The sequence below is a fragment of the Leucopleurus acutus genome (assembly GCF_964270905.1).
Source record: "Leucopleurus acutus genome assembly, chromosome: 1".
Classification (NCBI taxonomy): domain Eukaryota; kingdom Metazoa; phylum Chordata; class Mammalia; order Artiodactyla; family Delphinidae; genus Leucopleurus; species Leucopleurus acutus.
Genome location: NC_139142.1, coordinates 92,560,482 through 92,581,160, shown reverse-complemented (window position 1 = coordinate 92,581,160; position 20,679 = coordinate 92,560,482). Strand labels below are relative to the sequence as shown.

The 20,679-nt window shown below is 36.0% G+C and overlaps 1 protein-coding gene across 2 annotated transcripts in view; it reads right to left on the bottom strand.

Moving 5' to 3' along the window:
- The window catches only part of USP8 (ubiquitin specific peptidase 8), a 59,902-nt gene that overhangs the window by 23,509 nt on the left and 15,714 nt on the right, over positions 1–20,679 (bottom strand). Inside the window, exons 3-8 of one of the 2 annotated variants that reach the window (XM_082858985.1) lie at positions 19,941–20,085; positions 14,830–14,915; positions 13,026–13,188; positions 10,182–10,224; positions 7,868–8,012; positions 3,316–3,478 (exon numbers count right to left, since the gene is read on the bottom strand). In XM_082858985.1, coding sequence (XP_082715111.1) covers positions 3,316–3,478; positions 7,868–8,012; positions 10,182–10,224; positions 13,026–13,188; positions 14,830–14,915; positions 19,941–20,085 — 745 coding nt within the window. The remainder of the gene's footprint in view (positions 1–3,315; positions 3,479–7,867; positions 8,013–10,181; positions 10,225–13,025; positions 13,189–14,829; positions 14,916–19,940; positions 20,086–20,679) is intronic. The other variant, XM_082858986.1, reaches the window with a different exon arrangement.

The following is a 20,679-nucleotide window of genomic DNA, read 5'->3' as shown; positions in this document are numbered from 1 at the left end:
TAAAATAAGGAAATAGTATGTTTAACATGGAGGCAGCCTCTTGACAGCTAAAAACACAACAAAACTGAATATTAAAATTGCTCTTAAAAGATTCATCTTCTAAATGATTAAAAAAAAGAGAGCTGAATTCAAAATTCAGCATTAAGTGAAACAAATGGATAGATCAGGTTTTTAAAACCACACGAGTAATCCATGATCTTAGAAGAAAAATAGGAAAACAACTTAAAATACAATAAAAATCTTCTATAACCTCATCACCAAGAGATACCACTTTAACCTTTTAGAGTTTATTTTTAGTTTTCTACATAGACATACTTCTTTTTAAATTTTATTTTTATAAAACAATGAAACTTATGCTGCTTTTCTCTTATATGAGCATGTTATTAATAAAGAACTGTCTCATCATCTGTAATGAACAAATACTGTATTTTATACAGACATACACACACACACACGCCAAAACTGAATCAATCATTTGAACAATTATTATTTTTCCTATTTAATTATAAACAATGGTGAGATAAAAACTAAAGATCCTCATACATGTACATACCCAATCAACTCCATTAGGGAAAATCCCCACAAGTGGAGCTGCTAAGCCAAGGGTCATGAACATTTTAAGGCTTTTAATGTATATTGCTAATCTCTGAAATGATCTTTTAAAAATATGTTTGTGTATTCTGTACAATAATTTCCTAGGACAACTGTTGGCTTACAAGTTTGGTAGATGCCACCAAACTGCCCTTCAAAAAGACAATACCAATTTACACATTTACCAACAGTGTATGAGAATGCCCATTATAAGTCTTTATAATTTTTATCAAACTGGTGGACATAAAGTGGGTTGTTTTATTTTATTTTATTAATTTATTTATTTTGGCTGTGTTGGATCTTCATTGCTGTGTGCCGGCTTTTCTCTAGTTGCGGCGAGCGGGGGCTACTCTTCGTTGCGGTGCGCGGGCTTCTCATTGCGGTGGCTTCTCTTGTTGCGAAGCACAGGCTCTAGGTGCGTGGGATTCAGTAGTTGTGGCACGTGGGCTCAGTAGTTGTGGCTCGTGGGCTGTAGAGCACAGGCTCAGTAGTTGTGGCGCATGGGCTTAGTTGCTCTGCGGCATGTGTGATCTTCCCGGACCAGGGCTTGAACCTGTGTCCCCTACATTGGCAGGCAGATTCTTAACCACTGTGCCTCCAGGGAAGCCCAGGTTGTTTTAATTATTACTTATTTGTGAAGCTGAGCATATTTTAATGTTTATTAACCCTTTATAGTCTATGGCTTAACTAATCTCATCTTTTGCCCATTTTTCTATAGAATTTGCTATTTTCTTGGTAAACAGTGAATGTACTCTGAATATTAAAGAAAATAGGTCTTTGTCATATTTGTTACAAATATTTTCCCTTAATTGACTTTTTACTTTATTTGTGGTGTTTTTAACACCGTCAAAAATATTAGCCTCTTGGTTCAGGATCAAGGTAATAAAAACACTTATCAGGGGCTTCCCTGGTGGCGCAGTGGTTGAGAATCTGCCTGCTAATGCAGGGGACACGGGTTCAAGCCCTGGTCTGGGAAGATCCCACATGCCGCGGAGCAACTAGGCCCGTGAGCCACAAGTACTGAGCCTGCGCATCTGGAGCCTGTGCTCCGCAGCAAGAGAGGCTGCGATAGTGAGAGGCCCGCGCACCGCGATGAAGAGTGGCCCCCACTTGCCACAACTACAGAAAGCCCTCGCACAGAAACGAAGACCCAACACAGCCAAAAATAAATAAATAAATTTAAAAATAAAACAAAAAAAAACACTTATCAATGCTTTTCCTAGTAGTTCATTGTTTGAATCAACATATGTATATCTTTTACCCATTTGGAATCTAGTGTGGTCTAAGAAATAAGGTAGGGATCCCCTTTCTTTTACTTGCTGATTAGCCAGCTGTCCTCAAACCAGTTATTTCAATCCATCTTTTCCTCACTGATCTGTTATGTCATCTTTATCATACACTAAACTTTCAGGTAACTTTATGAAGCTGCCACTTTTTTAGGTCAAATCCCCTACACACGAACCTTCAAGTTGCGAACTTTCAAAGATATAAATGTGCATTCCATCAAAGTCAGGCATGAGTGAACTTGCATCTTGCCCTCCGTCTCCTATTGCTGACGATTCTTCTGCTCTCCCATCTCCCACCTCCTCTCCCTCCTCCAGTCAGTAACTCTTCTTGCCTGTTCACTCGATGCCAGCCCCTGTATGCCAGCTGTTGTGTTATACTACTGTACTTTTCAAGGTACTGTACTGTAAGATTAAAAATGTTTTATTTTTTTGTTTGTTTTTTATGTAATACTTGTGTGAAAAGTATTATAAACCTAATACAGTACAGTACTATATAGCCAATTGTATTAGTTGGGTACCTAGGCCAACTTTGTTGGACTTACAAACAAATTGGACTTACAAACACGCTCTTGGAACGGAACTCGTTCGTATGTAGGGGACTTAACTGTAGTTGAATATTGGCAATCTCACATGTTGGCCTGTATCTGGGTATATTTCTAGATTCCTTACTTTGAAGCATGATTTGTTTCAAGGCTTTTAAGATTACTCTCCTGGAGGGCAATGTTCCATCAACTGACCCTCCTACCAGCAGACTGAGTTTTATACTTACCCATGCTCACCAGCATTCAGTGCTATTATTGTTTAATAATTTAACAAATTAAACCGAGTATTATTTTTTATCTTTGTTAATTTGATCATGAAAGTGGCATTTACTGTTTCAATCTGCATTTCTCTGATTACTAGTCAAGTTGACATTTTTATGTTTTTGTCACTTGCATATCTTCTTCTGTTCACGTCTATCTGTGTCCACTGCTTATTTCAACATTTTATCTTAAGTAATTTTCTTATTTATTTGCAAAAGCTCTTCAGATTTCAGTTGTTCTAAATCACTGCCATATTTGTTGCAAATATTTTTTTTTGTCTTCTGCCTTCAAATCTGGTATTTTTTTGCACACCTAAGTTTTTATTTTATTAAGTCAAATCTATCAATCTCTTTTTCCTTAGTGGCTTTTTCTTTGCCTTTATGTTTCATAACAAAAAATAACACTTTTTTCCAGACAATTTATGTTTCGGAAAATTCGAATATCCTACTTTATAAAGATCAGTTTATTGTTATTGGGTGAGTCAAAACTGGTCTTTTAAATCTGAATTTTTTAAAAGTCTACAACCAAAGCATGTCGGATCTTCATGTCCTTAAGATAATCAACTAGTCGACATACCTTTCTAACAACCCGAGAAGGCTTGCAATTACAGTAAACTAACAAGGAAACTTGCTAACCTTGAAAAGTGCATCTTTCAGACTCCGCAGAGTTGTTCCAAGTTGTAAATCTTTTGCAGTACTAAACCAGTCAAGAAGTACCACATAATCCACACTCCCTCTCTTCTTCCACGTGTCTTTAGAATCATCTGGGAGGTTTGCTTCAATCCAACTAGCAGTGACTCTGAAATGTATTAACATTTGTATTGGGGCAAAAGTAGATGAGAGGTCCTAACATACTAATATAAGACACTGAGTTTTGTTCTTCAGTCTTTATCATACCATAGCAAACGTTTTTTTTTGTTTGTTGTTTGTTGTTTTTGTTTTTGGCCATGCTGCGGGGCTTATGGGATTTTAGTTCCCCGAACAGGGATCGAACCAGGGCCCTCATCAGTGACAGCTTGAAGTCCTAACCACTGGACTGCCAGGAAATTTCCCCATACCATAGCAAACTTTAAGACAGCTTCCTTTCTAAGGTCAGACTGTATGTTAAGATAGTATATAGCCTAAAGTGTTTAACACCTTTACCACTGCATAATATTGGAATATATTTTAGTAATTATTAAAGACTGAAATAAATAGACTCAGTTGACCCTTTATGTAAAAAAAAAAGGGCCAAAAATGAAAACACAGGAAGTCATCTGAGTATGTCTCAGCCAAATATAAATAAATGGTGGTGGTGGGGGCATGTGGGTAACACTGTTTATATTTCAGTTCTCTTATACCTATAGAGATAATTAATAGTTAACCAAATAACAAAATGCTTATTAACAAACACATACAGCATTTACTATGTGCCAGGTGCTATTCTAAATGTTTTATTCTCATTGACTCTCACTAGATCCTCACTACACTCCTATAAAACAGGCATTATTATCCTCATTTTACAGATGAGGAAACAGGCCCAAAGAGGTTAAGTAACCTACCCAAGGTTACAGTTGCCAAGTGGAGCCAGAATTCAAATTCAGGCAACCTGGCTCACCTCTATGCTCTCAGCTGTTGGGCTGTGCTGCCTTCTACATCATCACCTGTGAACAATACCAACTCTACACTAAAGCATGCTGTTCACGTTCTCCTTCACTCACACAAAAGCTTAAGTTCTTAACCTAAAGGCCTTCCCATGGCCCGATGCATGGCCCCTCTCTCCAGTCCTATTACTTCAACTTCCTCATCACTAGTTACTAACTTACTCCCCCTTTCTCCACTCCACCCTTGGCTCCCTTGTAATTCCTGGTTTATGCAGGTATGCACCTGCCTAATTACCTCTGCTCCCACTGTCCCCTCTGTCTGGAACCCTCATCCCTCAGATAACTGCATCACTCATTTTCCTTATCTCAAGATTAGCTCAGGAATAACTTCTCCATGAAGGCTTCATGGATTAAAAATTTCAGTGCTCACCCCAACATACACACTTGACATAACCATCTCCATAGCACTTATCAACAGCAGATACACATTTTAAGATTTATTGCCGGGGCTTCCCTGGTGGCACAGTGGTTCAGAGTCCGCCTGCCGATGCAGGGGACATGAGTTCGTGCCCCGGTCCGGGAAGATCCCACATGCCGCGGAGTGGCTGGGCCCGTGAGCCATGGCCGCTGAGCCTGCACATACGGAGCCTGTGCTCCACAATGGGAGAGGCCACAACAGTGAGAGTCCCGCGTACCGTGAAAAAAAAAAAGATTTATTGCCTGTCTCACCTATCCCACCTCCCTGTTAAAATAGAAGCTCCATGAAGCAAAAATTTTTGTCTATTCAATGATTTACCCCAGCACTTAGAACCACAGTAACTCAGCCCATAATAAGTGCTCAGTAAATATCTGCTGAATGATGGAATGAATAATACAGATTTGCTCCTCCAGGAAAGGAACTCCATATTATTCCTAGCAAAGCACCTAGGTATTTCAGGTATTTAACTGGTGATATTGGCAAGCTGGGCAGAAACTTGTATTCTAAGTAAAACTAAATGGTTTAACTAATTGAAGGGGAAAAAATCCTGTTCCTATATAATAATGTTGGTTACTGTACCTTCTAGGAAATAAAGAAAAAAAAGAAATATAAAATACTGTTTCATGGGGCTTCCCTGGTGGCGCAGTGGTTGAGAGTCCGCCTGCCGATGCAGGAGACATGGGTTCGTGCCCCTGTCCAGGAGGATCCCACATGCCGCGGAGCGGCTGGGCCTGTGAGCCATGGCCGCTGAGCCTGTGCTCCGCAACAGGAGAGGCCACAACAGTGAGAGGCCCGCGTACCGCAAAAAATAAAAAAATAAAAAAAATACTGTTTCGTAGTAAGTCTCACTTGATATGTAGAGATTAGAAGGATGCTTGGTCAACAAAGAATGAGAAAAATTGAAACATGATATTCTTAAGGACAATTTCTGACACTACGGATATACTTGCCTAAATCACTCTGTCTAAAAACTCAACATTAGTATTCTGCAGAATACTAGTTTGGGAAACAATAATATCAGTCAGTACTCCCCAAACTTCAGTCTTTCATGTAACCCCTTCACAAGCTGCTGGAACTCTGCTCTACCTTGTCTACTGTGTAACGTTTTAATTTAATAATTTAACTGAAAGTGATCCTTTACTTAAATTTGTTTTAACAGGAAAATTTATATTCCTATATACATGGAAAATAGCATCATATCCAATAAATAAAGGATAATCCTAAAAGTAAATAAAACAGATCAGTAAATTATGCTATGTTCACATAATAGATCACCATATAGCAATGAGAATAAATAAATTACAACTACACACAATAATATACATGACTCTTATAACATAAGGTTGTGTACAAGAAGCCAGACATAAAAGACTTTAGACTGTATGGTTCCGTTTATATAAACTACAAAAACCAATCTATTCTGTTGGTGGTTCCCTTGGGTGGGTGGGGATAAGTGTAGCCACTGACAGGTGGCATAAGAGAGGCTTCTGCAATGATGGTAATGTTCTGTTTCTTGGTCCAGATGCTAGGTAAATGGATGCATTCAGTTTTTGAAAACTGACTGGGCTAAATACTGAGGATACGAGTGATTTTGTGTGTATATTATGCTGTATTAAAATTTTAAAACAGACAATGAAAAACTAGTAATATAGTATTCACCATCAGCTAGCTGAAGATACTGTTGCCTACAGTGAGCTCTGAGGCCTGCTCTCTGGTAAGAAAGGGATATTATCAAATACTAAAAAGGAATGCTAGCACCAAATTGAAACTTCTTTTAACTAATTCAGAAGGACTGAAACAGAAATTAAAAGGTAATAATTTTCTTGGTATTTCATCTTTTCATATTTCTTGGCAATTCATCTTCAATCTTCAACCTAAACTCATCTTGAGTTTCACATTAGTCAAATTCTCACATTTTGGGAAACAGTTAATAAAAGTCACCAGCTTTCTGTCAGTAAAGATTAGATCATCAAAGATTAATCATAACTTTCTCTTTTCAAATCCCGGAAATATATTCATACCTACTTGATTAGACTATGCACCCTCATTGCATTTTTTTTCCTTTTAAAATTTTTATTTTATTTAAAAAAATTTCTTGTCTTTCTTTTTTAAATTTTTTGTTTTCCTTTCTAATCTCATTTTTAAATAGCATACTTACAAAGCACTTTATTCTTCAGGTCGAACATTCATAAGCCTCGGCAATATGCTAAAAACTATGCAAATTTTATTACTTAACTTTAAAAATATATCTTTTTAAGGTTGCTTAAGTTAGTACTGGAATGGACCATAGATTTTAACTAATCCAGTCCCATAAACTAAGACCTAGAGAGGTTATATAATTTTTATAACACTCATAATAGTTGAAAATAGCCCTGGACTGGAGTTTTAGCCCTATCGCTATTATGATAGTTTTTAATATACCATATATTCATGCAAGTAACTTTAAATTATTTAATAGGTTAAAGGCCTTCTTATCAAAAAACAAAGAAAAAGGTATTTTTTTTAGTAAGTCTTACTAATGCCAGGCACTGTGTTATCTGTGTGCATAAATAAAATTTGTCATTTAAACTTCTCAAAACTTCTGAGATAGGTACTATCATTATTCCCATTTCACAGATGGAAACATGGGCTTAGAGAGGTTAGGCCACTAGCTAGAAGTAATGTAGCTAATGAGAGACGGAGTTATAATATATAGTCTAAATATAGTCTGATTTTAGAGCCTGTATTTTTTCTTAATCACTTAGCTATCCTGCTGCTTCTTCGAAAAAGTATTTGTGTAATCTTTTACCACAGATAATAGTATGGGGAATTTCAAAATAGGAAGCAATTCAAATAAAAAATAGCAGGAGAAATTAGTCAACAAACACCTGGGGAAAGAGGACACACAAGGGAGTTTCATTTCTCTTCTAATAAGACTCCAAATGCCACAGATAAGAAAAAACAGCCAAACTGGAATGTCCTTTACAGTACCCTTCAGAAAGGGTAAGGTGTGCCACTAAGGAGTAAAGAATGAAAAGGTCCACAGGAAAAGAAAAGACTACTTTTATCACATTTAGCTTGGATGCTAAGTAGTAATATTTACTACTGTCCACAGTTTACCATTTTATCTAAATATACAGCAACCCACCCTGGACTGATGGCTTCTTCAGGAACACTGAGAGAATTTGAAATATGGGAATCCAGATAATCCTGCATTCTTCGAGCATCCATTATAATCAAGCTGATGTTTTTATCCATCCTCATTGTGTAAAGCTCCTTTGCTGTGATTGCTCCTTGGAATCGAGAGAGACAATATAAGTGACAAGAAACACCTAGTTCCGTGTGCTATTATATCAATAAATACAGGACAAGCATAGCTTTTCCTAGAAGTGTCATATACTTGCTATTCTGTCATATTATTTATTACCTTTTAAACTAATTTTAAATACAATTTATGTTTTTGACATTTATCAAAAAACTAGTTCAATGCTTTGTTTATAAAGACTTAAATACCAAAACTTGCTGGTGATGTTACAACTACATCTGGTGTGGGCTCTGCTGCTGTATAAAATAAATTAGTATGGGTGTCTCATGAAAATATTCTATTTTAAAAAATCAAGCTATTTGAGAAATGTCAACCAGAAGAAATATCTGTGGTTCAAAAGTTCTTGAAAGGCTCTAAATTCTTTTTTTAAAGTCTCCATGGGGTCTTATGGCGGCTATCTGAAAAACTTATAGGTTTCCTAGAATAATAAGCCAAAAGTTTGTTATCTGTGTTCCACATCTGGGGTTGGTAAACTATGGCCAGTTATTTTCACTGGAACACAGCTACACTCATTTGTTTACATATTGTCTATGGCTGCTTCCATGAAAGGACAACAGGGCCCCCCAAGCCTAAAATGTTTAATATCTAGCCCTTTAATATTTAGCCAAAATAAATATTCCCTATGTTGCTATTTTCCTCTTCCAGGTTCTACCACCTGAAGTGAAAAATTAAAAAGCACTAAAAGGAAGCTTAAATATGGAAAGAACTATTTCAGCAGTAAGCTGTACGAAAAACACAGGCACACCATCTCCTAAGCTAAAATACCCAGTTGCTAATAACCATCTTACTTCCCTTTCTAACCATCAAGATCATTCTGATAACAAAACAATCTAAAGCGGAGAACAAACCACCAAGACGTGCAACACCTAAGCAGGGTGAGATACAAAGGAACATGTGGATAAAAACTAATCTTAGGGCTTCCCTGGTGGCACAGTGGTTAAGAATCCGCCTGTCAATGCAGGGGACACGGGTTCGAACCCTGGCCCCGGAAGATCCCACATACCGCGAAGCAACTAAGCCCGTGCGCCATAACTACTGAGCCTGCGCTCTAGAGCCTGCAAGCCACAACTACTGAGCCCACGTGCCACATCTACTGAAGCCCGTGTGCCTAAAGACCCTGCTCCGCAACAACAGAAGGCACCACAATGGGAAGCCCGCACACTGCAACAAAGAGCAGCCCCTGCTCACCGCAACTAGAGAAAGCCGCACACAGCAACGAAGAACCAAAGCAGCCAAAAATAAATAAATAAAATAAATAAATGTATATATATAAAAAAAAAAACAACTAAGAATGAATTGATAACAGCTTTTAGGAAGCTACCTTACTACACTCAGTTTTATTTTTTAAATTGTTGTATGGAAACATTTTAAATAGATAATTTTAGTGTTACATACAATTAATGTTTAAATTAAACCTTTTCTGAGAGAGGAAAACTTAGACAATTGCCTAATAAGTCTTGTTGTTTAGGTCAAGTACTTGTTACTGGAGCATCAACACCACCTATGGATAACATCCAAATTACTGGTTTAGATTTTTTTTGAGGGGAGTGAAAAAGCCTTTAAATATTTAAGTTTTCCACTTAAAGTCATAAGTACTAACAGCTACTTATATGAAGTTTACTGTGTTCTAAGAGTGTCACATATATTAACTCAGTCAATTCTCACAATAACACTATGAAATAGATGCGATTATTATTCCCACCTTACAGATGGCGAAACTAAAGTAGAAAGGTGAAGTAATAAGCTCAAGATGACATGCAAACTCAGAGGAGCCTGTATTCAAACCTAGGAAGTCTGACTTCTGAGAGTCCATGCTCTTAACCACTATGCTAAACTATATCTTGAAAAAAAGCAATGACAAGTACCAACTGTGGTTTTCATGTTTTCAAATGCACATTACCATAAATATTCCCCATGACATGTAAATACAGAATATAATACATTTTCAATATTATTGTACAGGTTAGGAAAAATGATAAAGCTCATAAACTAAACACAATGCTAAGAATCTCACTGTGTAAAATCTGAAGCTTATTCTGATTAAGAGATCTCAGTAATAGTTAAAATCTGAAGCTTATTCTGATTAAGAGATCTCAATAATAGCCTAAAAGAACTCCCTCTTTCTGTGCACACTTACCTTTCTCTGTAGTCTCATTTTTTTCACTCTTTTCACCATTTATCTATTTCATAAGAAAAAAAAGTTTCAACTTTAATAGAAACACACATTTTTATAGAAAGAAGTAGTTCAACTTTAATACTTCTTTGAAACTGAAAGCCTTCTAGGAAATGAAATGTGCAGAGTACTGGCATTTTATAAAAATACAGATGAACAGTAATGGCATTAACAGATTACTCTGATAACTAAAATTAACTAGTAGCATATCACAATCATATGTCATTTCCTCAAAATTTTCTCCAGTGAAAGACCAAATATGATTTCAAAGCACAGATTATTAGAGAAATTTAGTATTTAACTTAACGAGAGAGCACTTCTTATAATGAAATAAAAATTCTGGTCAATCCCTTCAGTGTCCTCCATTACAGAATTAAAGGAAAATGAAGTGATACAAAGTTTTATAAATTTGCATTTCCTAACCAAGATAACATGGGATAATTCTCTAAGGTACTAACTCATTTCATAGATGGGAAAACTAAGGACCCCACTAGAACCTACTGATCAATTTCTACATCACTAAAAGTAAAAAAGAAAAGAAATGTATATTATGTGCCTCCTAATATGACACAGTATGCAGTACACAGTATCACCTATGAAGCATTCTGGCCAAAAAACAAAAACTGAACCTCAATCTAATTAAGCTTTTAGATTGAACTTCCAGCCTACAGGAAACATAGGAGACAGAAGAACAAGTTAAGTGACATAAGGAGGAAGTAATCAGACAAACCTACAATGTGGCTGATTTTACAGAACTGATCCAGTAATAAAAAGCCAAATGCAGGAAATGAAAAATGAGAAGGAAACTCAATCAGAGAATGCTATAGAGACTTAAGAGAAATTGCAACCAAAAGACAATGAGTGGACCATGTTTGGATCCTGATTCAAACATACTGACTCTGAAAAATCATTATGAGCAAGTGGGTAAAATATCTGAATAGACTGGGCTTTAGATTATATCAGGGAATTATTGTTAATTTTGTGAGGTGGGAAAATAGCACTGTGGTTATTAATAAAATGTTCCTTTTGGACTTCCCTGGTGGCACAGTGGTTAAGAATCTGCCTGCCAATGCAGGGGACACAGGTTCGAGCCCTTGTCTGGGAAGATCCCACATGGTGCGGAGCAACTAAGCCCGCGTGCCATACCTACTAAGCCTGCGCTCTAGAGCCCGCAAGCCGCAACTACTGAAGCCCGTGCACCTAGAGCCCATGCTCCGCAACAAGAGAAGCCACTGCAATGAGAAGCACACACACCACAACGAAGAGTAGCAACTAGAGCTGCAACTAGAGAAAGCCCACACACAGCAACAAAGACCCAATGCAGCCAAAAATAAAATTAAAAAAAAAAAAAGCTTAAAAAAAATGCTCCTTTCTTTGAGATGCATACTGAACTATTTAGGGGTAAAATGATATGTTGTCTGGAATTTGACTGAAGACGTGAAAGGTGCAGATAAAAAAACATGGCAAATGTTAGTTGATTACTGAAGCTGGGTGACAGGATTTAACTGTATTCTCTTTTCAACATAAAAAAGCTAAACAAGGGCTTCCCTGGTGGCGCAGTGGTTGGGAGTCCGCCTGCCGATGCAGGGGACACGGGTTCGTGCCCCGATCCAGGAAGATCCCACATGCCGCGGAGCAGCTAGGCCCGTGAGCCATGGCCGCTGAGCCTGCGCGTCCGGAGCGTGTGCTCCACAACGGGAGAGGCCACAACAGTGAGAGGCCCGTGTACCGCAAAAACAAAACAAAACAAAAAAACGCTAAACAAAAAAGTAAAGGTAATGAAAGGTAGTTGGCCCTGCTGTTGGAAAAGCAACAAAATGAAGAATTTGAAAAGTCCCTTTCATACACTTCTTTGGAATCTTGGTATTTTTTTATATCAGCCATTTGACCTATAAATGAACATGTCTCTAAGGCAGTACTATTAATCTTACATTATGAGTTCCTAAAATCAAAAGACCGATTTCTTCACTTCCTTTTACATAGTGCCTAGCCCAATGTCACAAGCAATTCAACTACTGCTTAATGAAATCAGTGATAACCCACATACAAGTGACAGTTGAAAGCTACAAAATGCTTAAGAAAAATTAAATTAGAAAACTTTCCATGAATTTCAACAGTGCAGAAGAAATTATATTTTAGAAAGAATAGTTTCTGAGGAGGTGAAGGGAGGGAGATACAGTGACAGCTAGCAGGTACAGGTTGAGTCATTAACAGTTTCTGGCAAACAAATTATGTAGCTGAAAAGACTACAAGTAGTCGCTGAACACATGGAACAAGAGGGAGAGAAAGAGGAAGGGGAAACAGGCAGAGAAAGGAGTAAAAAGCAAAGGGGAGAGAATGAGACACCAGAAATAGAAAAAAAGTTTCACACCAAATAAATAGTGTACCAAATCTTTCCCTAATGTAAATTACATTTATTAGAAAGGAGAGACCTTAAAGATCATCTATTTCAAGATCTTAATTGGCCAAACTGAGTCCCAAAACAGTTAAGCAAGACTTGATATGGGACCAGAACTCAGATACACTCAGATACACGAATCACAGTCCAAATGCTCTTTCCACTACTCCAGTCAAGTCTATAGTGACTGCTAAAAACTAACAAATACACACAACATATTTCTTTAGAAGTTTCAAGAAAAACCTGGAATCAACTAAAGCTAGAATAATTAATTCAATTTCTAATAAAAACACATTAAATTTTATCCTTTTTGCCCAAAAGAATGATATAGTGGTATCTCAACTCTTCTTAAGCAAATCATCTGACAAAAAGAACCAGTCTTTTTACCTAGCAGAATAAATCTGAAATACCTTGTGGGCTTTGTCTTTGGCATCCAATACATTTTCCAAAGAACTTTTAGCTGATGTGCCACCATCCTCTCTTCCTGTTTCCTGCCTTTTCTGTTTCTGCAGCTGCTCTTTCTCCTGTCTGTCCTTTTCTTCAAGTTTTTTCCGAACTTCAGCTTCTTCATATCTAGTTGAAAAAAGAAGTCAGCATGTCTTTTATTGGCATGATGGTGGAAAGTAAAGGATTTCCAGTTGTATAAAGTTAATATCCTGCCATTAGGTATTTTATGGCTGCATTCTTTCTCCCTCCAGTTGAAATTCAACTCTGCCAGTGTTCCATTATAAATCACAACTCACAAATTTGTCCTCTGTAGATTTATTTCAAATTGCTCAAAAATCTTGAAAAGAAACTCTATGCTCTCAAGTTGAAGTTGTTCAATATTCTTTTTGTTCTTTCTCTCCCACTAATTTCAACAATCCTAAAATCCTAAAATTAACTATAAAGCCCGATTTACTTATAAAATAGCTCAAAATACAAAAAAGTACAGACAATAAATAAGTGAAAGAACCTAAAGCCCCAAAGATAGAGGAGTAAAGAACATGATTATTGCTAGCAGTAGTATGATTAGGGAAAAATTAGGCAATCTAAGAGAGAACAGTTAATAATGGGTAACCCAAAGATTAGGAGAAATTCTATTCTACTTAGTTGATTAACTGGCTAAAGGAAAAAGAGAATAGTAATTCTAAATGACTTCATCCACCTTAACATATTCCAGCCCCAAGATTAGTAATTGTGGAAAGGACCAAGGAACACACTAGTTGAAAAAGATAATTTCTAAGTAAAGGCTATGATACATACAGGTATCTCTGCTTTTCAGACGTTTTCTTTATGCCACTTCGCTTTTACAAAAGACCTACATTAGTACTTGTTTTTACTAACCGAAAGAAATCTGAAGAGGATATTCACTTATGGAAAAAAGGTGAAAAATGAAAATAGCGTTTAGCAGTTGTTTTGCAGCCAGCTGTTAGAGAAGTAGCCACACCTGATCAGAGAGTGGCACCGCCAAGCTCCTTCCCAAGGAATTACACAAGCATCTCAGCATCAAGCTGCCATAGCTTTGAACTGTGTCTGTGAGCATCTGTGCTTTATCTTGATTTATTTTGTGCATCTTGTAGCAAGACGTGTCCTGAGGTAGTTGCTTCTTTGCCTTACGCCATTTTGGCTTAGGTAAAGTTTCATAGGAACATTTTACTTTCAAATAGCAGGGGAAAACCTGTGTAACTATAGCAGTTAACTGATCCAAGTTTAAAAAAACTAGTGGAGTAACAATAGTTCCCTTTTAATTTTGTTATTTAAAGAGTGACTAATGACTAAAAATTGAAACATACTGTTTTTAATTTCTAATTATTTTATAAGCCTAGTAAGTCAGTCATGGCAAATACTAGAGTTAGATTTTTTTTTTAAATATGTAACTTCTGCAACCAGGCAAGTCAAAACTAACATTAAATACTTCATTCCCACAAGTCCAGTGTCCAGTAGCACATTATGACATGAAGCATATGAGAATATTATGTTTTTCTGAAGAATCCTGTCAGAAACTTAGAAAAAACTGGACCTGAGCTATAATCTAATAGACCAATGCTTATCTTAACAATGTATTAGTCTAAAATTTTCAGTAAAGAACATTAATGGTAACACATGAATATAAGACTTCTTCTTAGGAATTGGGATTTATATGCATGGTCATATATAAATGGACAAATTCTAAACATAATTTTAATCTTCTAAATTTGCATTCTTTTAAAGATTTCATAATAGTGTCTGTACCTGAGTTTAAGGCTTTCAGAGAGTCTCTCAGCTTCTTCAATAGCTTTTTTGATGTTTGCAGGTCCAAGTATTGAATGAAAGTAGTCCTAAAATTATAGGAAAACCATCTTATACTGTTAGTACTAGCCACTGTACATAGCACTAATGCTAAAAACACAAAATTATGGTGTTCATATAAACAAAAGTTTAGATAAAAATATTATGACTGAATGAAATATTTCTTAAAACTTTTAACCTACAAAAGTGTACAACTTATTCTCCAATTGTTTCAAAAATATTTTTTCATACTATTAGTACCTTAAAAAAAAAAAAGCCGGTAGGTAATAATTTTTTTATTTGTAAGGCACCTTTACGAAGTGTAAATACTATTCTTATTGTTTTTTAATAAGTGCCAAAAAGCAAACCATATATGTTAGAAGCAAAATATATTTTCCTACTGTAAATATGTTACTTAGCTTTTTCTTTTAGTCTCAGAAGCAGTAAAGCAAATTCTGTATTGATCCACAGCATAGAATTTGTTTTGTTTTACTTGTTTTAAACTGAGATGTTTCCTTCCACCTGTATTTTATAATACCTACCTACCTCCCAACTGGAGTCAAATCACTTTAGACATAAAATAAGTTTTACACTTGAGGAAACCCTGAGTAACTAAAAATCAAATGGTAGAAAATAAATCAATAGTATGATCTACGTTAAAACACACACATACATACACAAAAGATTTAGCACATAATTTATTAACAAGCATAATGAATTGAAAAAAATAAATCACTTCCCTAAGGGGTCACTCATTAGATCTTGCAATCAGAGATAATTCCAAATCAAGTCTGGTTTAACATGACAGTAGTGCAGTGAGACTCAGCTAACTGACTAGTGGATCTAACTTGCCGCAACTTATCACTATGACTTTGCAAATAGAGCCTACTAACACAGTTTATCACAAATGATACTGTAATCAGAAGTTATAAAAAGAAAGGCCAGGAGGCCAGAAATATCCATCTCTGGCTGTTTGAGAGGCAGTTACGAAGAGCTGATAAGATAGATCTGCTGATAACAGTTATCCTATGTCTGTCTATCTAGCCTAAAAGTAGATCATGATTTATTTGATTTTATTCTTCTAGATTAGAGATAAAATATATAAAAGGGCCATTCATTATGTAATTTTTAATAAAAGTATATAGTTTGTTCAATATTATATCAACTAAAAATTACAGTGGAAACTGTAATCACTTCCATTATCACAATGTCCTGACTTCTGATGCAATACTTTTTTAAGAGAAAACAAAATTAGCCATTACTGTAATATTTCTCTGATAAAAACAAAATACAAAGTAAAACCAAAAAACACTATGACTTTTTTTTAAATTAATTTTTATTGGAGTATGGTTGCTTTATATAACTTGTTTTATTAATTTTTTGACATGAACTCATTTAAAAGCCTAGCTTAACACTGCTGAAATGCTGAAAAAATCATGTTTGGGCATGTCTGGTACAAACTCCCAGAAGAGACTCCCCTAATATTAATGAGGTTTCTTGTCAATAATTACCTCTCTCTGTGCTCTTAAAGGAACACAGTTGGAGTAAGTACAATTTTTTTCCAATTTTCAATAGTATTGACAATTGGCAGAAAAAAAAAAAAGTCCAATTCCTATACAACTAAAAACATTTGCTTCTTAGGTTTACTTAGTAGAACTTTCCTACTCCTGAACACACAAATTCAAGCAATTCTCATGATTTCCCAAACAAAATGGTTCACTACTAATAATATTTAGCATTAATTATCATGATTGCCATGGATATTTTAAAATATTCTAACTGTATCTAGACTTTGCTATACTAATATTTTCAATATATTTGCCTTCTCCCCCTTTTCAAATAACCCTGAAAAAATTGTTCATAAACTAATTTTTTCAATGAGTAAACAATAATGTAATGTGTTTTCTACTAGTGAGCTTGCTAAATTAACAAGTTTTATCTAAATCTTAGTGTAAAACAAGTGAAAAATGTAAGTTTCTGAAGAAGGCTGGTCACATTACATCCTGTCACCTCCTGATTTAAAGGGTAAAACCCAGAAAATATGTAGTTACTAAATTTAACACTTCACATACTTAAAATGCCCTGGAGACGTTAAGCTAAATAAAATAAAACAAAAAACAGTTCTAAGACAGAAGCAGATGTGGTACCCTGGACAGAGCAAATGGAAACAGTCCCTTTACTAATATCAGGAACTGAACATCTACAGCGTATGAAGTAACAGGCTGGGTTACTTGAGCCTTTGCAGGGAGCTTCCTAACCCGAACAACTCCTGCCACTTTCAACTAGATACTCTCTTTGGAAATGCAATAGATACTCTGTGGAAATGGAAAAATTTCTTACTGATTAAAATTTACTCCCAACCTTCTCAAGTTAAAAAAAAAAGGTAGCTACAAAACCACTCCCAATCTTGCCAAAGAAAAAAAGTAACCAGTAAGTTAGAAAAATAAAGCAAAAATTAAATGAGTACATAAAAAATTGGCCCTACCACAACAGACAAAAAAGGAAACACCAAAACTTCCGAAGTTCTCCAAATTCGCAAATCTTTCAAAAATATTTATTTCAGTAAATACTTTTACACTTCTTTTTAAGCAGTATCTTTTTTTTTTTTTAATTTCTGACAGGGTTCAGATTTATGTTTTTTTTCAGATTTATGTTTTAATAAATAAAATATACATTTACAATAGTAATAAGCAGAATAATTGCCACCATTCATTCATTCACCCATTCAATATTTATAGAATACTTATAGTATGACAGGAATGATAATACAAGACTTATCTTCGATTCTTATAGCAACCCACCAAGGAGGTTCCCTTTAGAGATGAACGTACTGGGGGGCTCAGGAAAGATGAAGTAAGAGCCCAAAGTAAGAGAGCACATTCCCAACCCAGGTCTACTCTACCCCAGTCTGTGATGTTTTTGTCATGCCACCAGGGTCTTCTGGCACTGGGTTTCTCTTTATTATCTCATAAATAAGCCAAACTTTTATTTTTTTATTTTATTTTATTTTGTGGTACCTCTCCCGTTGCGGAGCACAGGCTCCAGACGCGCAGGCTCAGTAGCCATGGCTCACAGGCCCAGCCTCTCCACAGCATGTGGGATCTTCCCGGACCAGGGCACGAACCCGTGTCCCCTGCATCGGCAGGCAGACTCTCAACCATTATGCCACCAGGGAAGCCCTAAGCCAAACTTTTAGTTGTGGGTAGTCCTTCATATCCCATAGATCATGTATATAGCAGAGTAGCTTTTATTCAATTTTATGTTGGGCAGAAACAACATGACTCAAAGACTCTCTGAGTAAAATGACCATTACATCATTGTTTTCTGAAACCTTCCAGTGGGGTTAGGAAAAATATCAGTGATGACAGAAAGTATTAAACACATGAACCGTATCCTGGCTCTAAGCAGTATCTTTTTAACAGATACTGTAAAAACCATCAAAGAGTGAGCAAGACAAGCCTCTGTCTCTATCTGCAGATAAGTATTTCCAAGAATGTTCCAAGGGCAGGACCAACCCAGCCATTTGTAGACAGGAAGATGAATCTCCAAATGCAAGGAGCTACCTTTCCAAAGCTAGATCTAAAACCCCATAAAGATTATCAGCATAATTTTGCTGGTGAGAAGAAACACCAGCAATCATTTGTCACCATTAAATAAAACATTAAAGTTATCCCATAACCAACAACCGAAAGAAATTTTATTAGTCCCACTACTGTGGCCAAAAATGGTTATTTCGAAGAATAAGATAACTTTTTTTTTTTCACTTCTATAAGTCAACTTAAATGAGGCAGGAAGATCCCACATGCCGCCGAGCAACTAAACCTGTGCGCCACAACTACTGAGCCTGCGCTCTAGAGCCCGTGATCCACAACTACTGAGCCTACACACCCCAACTCCTGAGCCTGCACTCTAGAGTGCATGCTCCGCAACGAGAAGCCACCACAATGAGAAGCCTGCACACTGCAATGAAGAGTAGCCCATGCTCACCGCAACTAGAGAAAGCCCATGCACAGCAACGAAGACCCAACACAGCCAAAAATAAATAAATAAAACAAATTAAAAAAAAAATTTTAATGAGGCAAGACAATTCTGCCAAAAGTGAACTAAATAAAAATCTCAATATTAACTCAAGAATGGCTTGTCTTGGACTTCCCTGGCAGTCCAGTGGTTAAGACTCCATACACACTTCCAACGCAGTGGGCATGGGTTTGATCCCTGGTCAGGGAACTAAGATCCCACATGCCACATGCTGTGGCCAAAAAAATAAAATGGCTTGTCTACCAGGTAAGAAATCTATAAGCAGTATTTTGCTATTATTCTCTAGTAGCAAGATCATTCCTAGGTAAATGTGGAAACACCAACACAATATTCTTCCCATTTCTTTAACCCACTCTCTATTTTCTTCTTTTGTCTGTTTCTGGTGTAATAAAAATGCAACCTCTTCTCTAGCAACACTTATCCTAGTCATCAGTTCTCTTTACCCATTTATACCTCTCCCATCCTCCCTCCCTCCTCACACTTCAGCAAATTGGAAGAAAGGCACCTGGCTCAAAAGATTAAAATCAAAAAATAATAAATAAATAGATAAAAATGAGTATCTAAATTAAATAAATTAATCAACATTAATTTTGCAAACTGAGATCTTTAATATGGCTATACTGTCAATTAAATATAAAAAGCTGTCACATAAAAACAAGTGACTAAACCTTGACCCTTGAAAAAGTACAACTATAGTCATATTTTTCTTATTGAATGCATGAGTAAACTGAATCCTTCTATTTGACCTGGCAGTGATTTATTACAACAGAAGACTAATCATGAGTCTGTATGTTGCTAAAAACCTGTACTAATCCACAGCAAATTAAGTATGTGTATATAGTGTGAGTGTAACCATACATATACACATATATTGCAAATAATGAAACAAAATCTTTAGTTTGCTTTTTCTATCTGCAGAAGTTTGAACTTGCTGCTACATAATATCTAAATTTCAGTATTAGTTAAAAATTTTAGAGATCAATAGCTCCACTGTGTAAAAATAACTTAGCAAATAAAAACATAGAAGTAAAAGGTACCTGCTGTTGCTTGAAATCAGGCCTTTTTTTGATAAGATTATAAACAGTCACATATTTCATATATAGCACATAGGCCCTTTCCTCATCACGATCTAATCTGCTTTCTTCTGCGGTCTTGAAGATCTTCAGGGCACTCTGTACATAACTTAAAATTAGAGAAAAAGTAATTAAAACACTTGACATCTGGGGGAAAAAAGTCATCTATAAAGTCCACAGAGACTCAATAAAATACATTTCATAATTTAGGTTGCACTACTTCAGAATTATACAAAGTTAGATATAAGTTTGGATGTAACATGAAAATTTCCCTTATACTACAATTAAATACTTATGTTTCATTAATAGTTGTTTGTATATCATCAAACTGTACAAAATGCATTCTAAATCCAGTTTTAAAAGATTTGCTACAATAGATAATCCTGAGGCAAATGGTCCTCCGGCACCCATATAATAGTCATACTCTATAAAGAACATAGCTGCATACTACTTGTACTGAAGTAGGGGAGCTAAAATATTTATTATTTTAATGTTAAAACAAATACTTTTCAATTCTCCTTACTCCTTTCTAACCATGATGTAAAATTCTCCTCACCTAAAAACTCAAGAAACTAGGGACAGGAAAGGGGACATGAGTTCAATCTTTTAGAGTTTTCTACACAATGGCTGAAGTGCACTCTGATTCACTGGCCCTGAAAAGAAAAGAGATTTAAAGTCTAAAAACATGTCATCTTAAAATTCC